The following is a 3,977-nucleotide window of genomic DNA, read 5'->3' as shown; positions in this document are numbered from 1 at the left end:
CCATCCATCCATCCATCAATAAATCCATCCATCCGTCCGTCCATCCATCTCTCTATATATCCATCCATCCATCCATATACCCACCATTCCACATTTCATTAGTTCTTACTTTGGAGAGAGACTACAATCACACATCAACAAAGTGTTTGCTCCAGAATTATTTCGAGGAATAACAGTTTCAACAGTTTGCAGCGCAGTGATATCCTAAAGTAATAATACTGTGTTCCTCACCACATGTCGATGGGTGTTGAGTATTCTGTCGAGCCCAGCAACACGTCGGGGGGGCGATACCAAAGTGTTACCACCTCATTGGAGTAAGTCTTTGTGGGGACAGACTGTGCCCTCGCCAGACCTGGAAAACACCAACACTGTTAGGGTTTCTACCCACTACAACATCGTAATAAAAAATAAAACAGTCTCACAAAAAAACGTGTAATAGCTACGTTGGTCGACTAGGCAACACGTAATATATTCACAAATAACCCTCTCAAGACGTGACATGGATACAATATTTTGTTCCTATTAATTTCGAATGACCAGCGTCCATGTCACGTGATCGCAAACTTTCCTAGCGTGAGAAAATAAAACATGGGGACACCCGATTTATTTTTTAGTGGAAAATCCTAAATTGTAGGATAGTTTGGCCATTATAATGCTTTTTGATTACATTTCTAGCGAGAAGTTAATATTGTACTTTTAAAATCGACGTTGAGTGGATGTGTAGGATCTATAGTTTGATATATAATAGGAAAATGATTTGAGGTCTCACCAGGAGGATGTGTATATACTGTATATTCACGTCCTCCTGGTGAGACCTCAAATAATACGAATAATCTTGTTTTTTGTTCTCACTCTAGGAAAGTTTGCGATCACGTGACATGGACACCGGTCATTAGAAATGAAAAGTAAATAATATTGTATCCATGTCACGTCTTGAGAGGGTTATTTGTGAATATACTAAGTTTTGCCCTGTGGACCAACGTAGCTATTTTTTTGTGAGACTGGGTTGAATAAAGACACTTAAGCTCAGTCCTCAAGACATCTATCTTTGTAACAAACTGAGACCAGGAAGTTAATGCCGGTCTTTTGGAAGTCCTATCCCACTTTCTTCAGCTACCCTAGCAGCCCTGTGATATTCTTTATACTGAAGTTTAAATCGTTGGGCATTTTTGTAAACATATTCATTACTATTTTCATAACATTCATATCATTTTGACATTGAAATTCCCTCTTAATGTCAAGTACTATGTGACTCAACAGTACACAATGAAGTCTTACAAACTGGGCTAAAAGTGTACGAGAGCACAAGATTCTTTAAGTGGTCAATTAAGCCTCATAACAGAACACACATTGTGTTATATTAACAAATGTTGGAACACTTCCTCAAGGAGTAAGTCAACTGTACAATCTAGTTTACATGTTCATAGTTTACTTATTCTTGCATTTTACTTGCATTATTGTGGCCCCGTGCACTTTTTCTTAAACTATATTTTCTGTGTTTTCTTTCTATGTCTTTAGGAAACTCTATGCATTACTGTTAGTGGAGCCTTGGACTTTTTTGTTGATCGATTTGTATTGCCAGCAACTACGCTGTAACTATTGTGCATATGACCAAAAAAAGCCCTTTGAATCTATCTGCCCATATGCTGTGATAAAACTATTGAACAATAATGAGGGAGTCCCGGTGGGTTTATCTACCCACATCCAGCACAAAATGGAGAAACTCAGAGAGAGGGGCACAGTTGCTAGGTTACAACAAGTAAGGGTTCTAAAGGAGTCGGGGACCAAAGATCGCCGAGTGGCAGCAACATATATTTAAAATTCAATCGTGTCGGGAATCAGGCTGTGTTATTCTAAATGTGTTTCTACGACCACATTTGCATCGATTAATATGTGTGTGTGTTGCGTGGGAATCGGCTGTTTTTCCTACCGAAGTCGGCCAGTTTGAGCTCGCCCTTGTCGTTGATGAGCAGGTTCTGAGGCTTCAGGTCTCTGTGGAGGATTTTCCTCTTGTGACAGTAGGACAGACCACGCATCAGCTGGAACATGAAGATCTGTACCAGAAATGTCGTATATCATGAGGATTAAAAAGGACATATTTCCACCATATTCAACATAAATATTGCTATATTTTGTAATGTTATTATAGTTTTCTTAAAGGTCCCCTATTATACTGTTTTTCATCAATATATTACAGCTCTCAGATATCTCAGATATATAAAAAACATGTCTCTGAAGTGTTTGGCTCGAAACACCAAACAGATCATTGCAGCATCCCATAATCCCCCCCGTTTCAGCCCTGCTTCAAAAGTGCTGATTCTCTGTCTGTTACTTTAGATGAAAATAAGGAGCCACTCCCCACGACCCTCTGAGAGATATTTGGTAAAAAAGAACACAATAGCCGCTTTCACACCAAGTACTTTGCCGTACTTAGTGCCGGCACTTAGTACCCCAGGGCACTATTATACCAATCGCGTTCACACCGGAAGGGAAGATTACGCAAATGAGCCACTGACGTTACTTCGTCTTCTTCTGCTTTGAGTTTACTGGCAGGCCGCAACCAACTTCACGGCATTTACTGCAGCCCAAAGTCCCCGGCCGGAAGTCCCCGGAGTTGGGGACAGGCTTCAGTAGAAGCTGCTGGGAGTCCCAGCCTTCCGAGTAAACCGCCAGAACGCCGACACCTCCTCATCTCCACCGCTCCCATGTTTTCTTTTGTCTTGCCATAAGTTAGTCTCTCTGCGTTTCTGCGCTGGGCTAATGCTAATGCTAATAATGCTAATGCGAGGATAATAAAATGGCTGCTTCGCAAAACTTTTTGGGATCAGCTAATTTTCAGACAGGTTTTTATATAAATGGATCAGGACAAAAAGAGAGAGAATCTTTTTTCCTGAAACTTTCAGAATCTCTTTCCACAGAGGGGACACATGTTGATGTAGAAGAGACATGAAGAAGAGGGGACACATGTTGATGTAGAAGAGACATGAAGAATAGGGGACACATGTTGATGTAGCAGAGACATGAAGAATAGGGGACACATATTGATGTAGAAGAGACATGAAGAATAGGGGACACATGTTGATGTAGAAGAGACATGAAGAAGAGGGGACACATGCTGATGTAGAAGAGACATGAAGAAGTGGATTTGCATAATAGGTGACCTTTAAAATAGTTTTTTTTATCAGTGTTTTTGTTTTATTTTAATTTGTATGTATGTTTATGTATGCACCATAACACCAAGTCAAATGTCTCATATGTGTTTACCTACTTGAGAATAAACCTGTTTCTGATTCTGATATTATGCAAGTTTTCCAGTTCATATTTGCACTTGGTGCCTCTACTGTGATACAGTATGTTCTTGCTGCTCACCTTGACGTTATGCATGCTCATGAGATTCCCACAGTTGTCCAGATACTGTTTAAGGTCACTGTCCTGGAAGACACAACAGGCACACTCAAATCTACTCATAGTTCAAGATTAAATTCAAGATTCAAGGCTTTTATTGTCATTCCTACATAGCTACAGTGTAGTTATGACAATGGAATGGAATATGATATATTAGATAAATAATTTGTGAGTTGCAAACAGATGAATGTTATGGATGTTCTTTCAAAGGTTCAGGTGTTTTATCGATACTTTGTGAACACCTGCATGCTGAGCGGACGATGGACTCACCAGATACTCAAAGACCAGCGTGAGGCAGCGCTCGGTGTGGATGATGTCGTGCAGCGTGACGATGTTGGCATGTTTCAGGTTCTTCAGTAGAGACACTGCGTGGACAGAAGAAGGAGAGATACTGTCAAAATAACAGTAACAGTGGAGACAACGATAAACAATCTACCTACTATACAGAGCGTTTGAAGGTTCATTTACTCAAGTATAGCACTTTATTCAAAAGTATTTGAACTAAATGCACTAATAATCTTCTACTTATAAGGGCATGTACAGGTATACTACTTAATCAGGATACATACAAA

At 40.0% G+C, this 3,977-nt stretch overlaps 1 protein-coding gene across 1 annotated transcript in view; it reads right to left on the bottom strand.

The window, feature by feature from the left end:
• Positions 1-227: 227 nt before the first annotated feature.
• Positions 228-3,977, bottom strand: part of LOC104945838 (cyclin-dependent kinase 18) — a gene marked incomplete at its 5' end in the record, with an annotated part of 7,658 nt that continues 3,908 nt past the window's right edge. The window contains 4 exons of the mRNA XM_010771561.1: positions 228-352; positions 1,931-2,054; positions 3,370-3,432; positions 3,676-3,770. Coding sequence (XP_010769863.1) covers positions 228-352; positions 1,931-2,054; positions 3,370-3,432; positions 3,676-3,770 — 407 coding nt within the window. The remainder of the gene's footprint in view (positions 353-1,930; positions 2,055-3,369; positions 3,433-3,675; positions 3,771-3,977) is intronic.

The sequence above is a fragment of the Notothenia coriiceps genome, unplaced genomic scaffold, assembly GCF_000735185.1.
Source record: "Notothenia coriiceps isolate Sejong01 unplaced genomic scaffold, NC01 NC01_scaffold00010068, whole genome shotgun sequence".
Lineage (NCBI taxonomy): Eukaryota > Metazoa > Chordata > Actinopteri > Perciformes > Nototheniidae > Notothenia > Notothenia coriiceps.
Note: the sequence above shows the minus strand (reverse complement) of the source record. Positions and strands in the feature narration are given on the sequence as shown.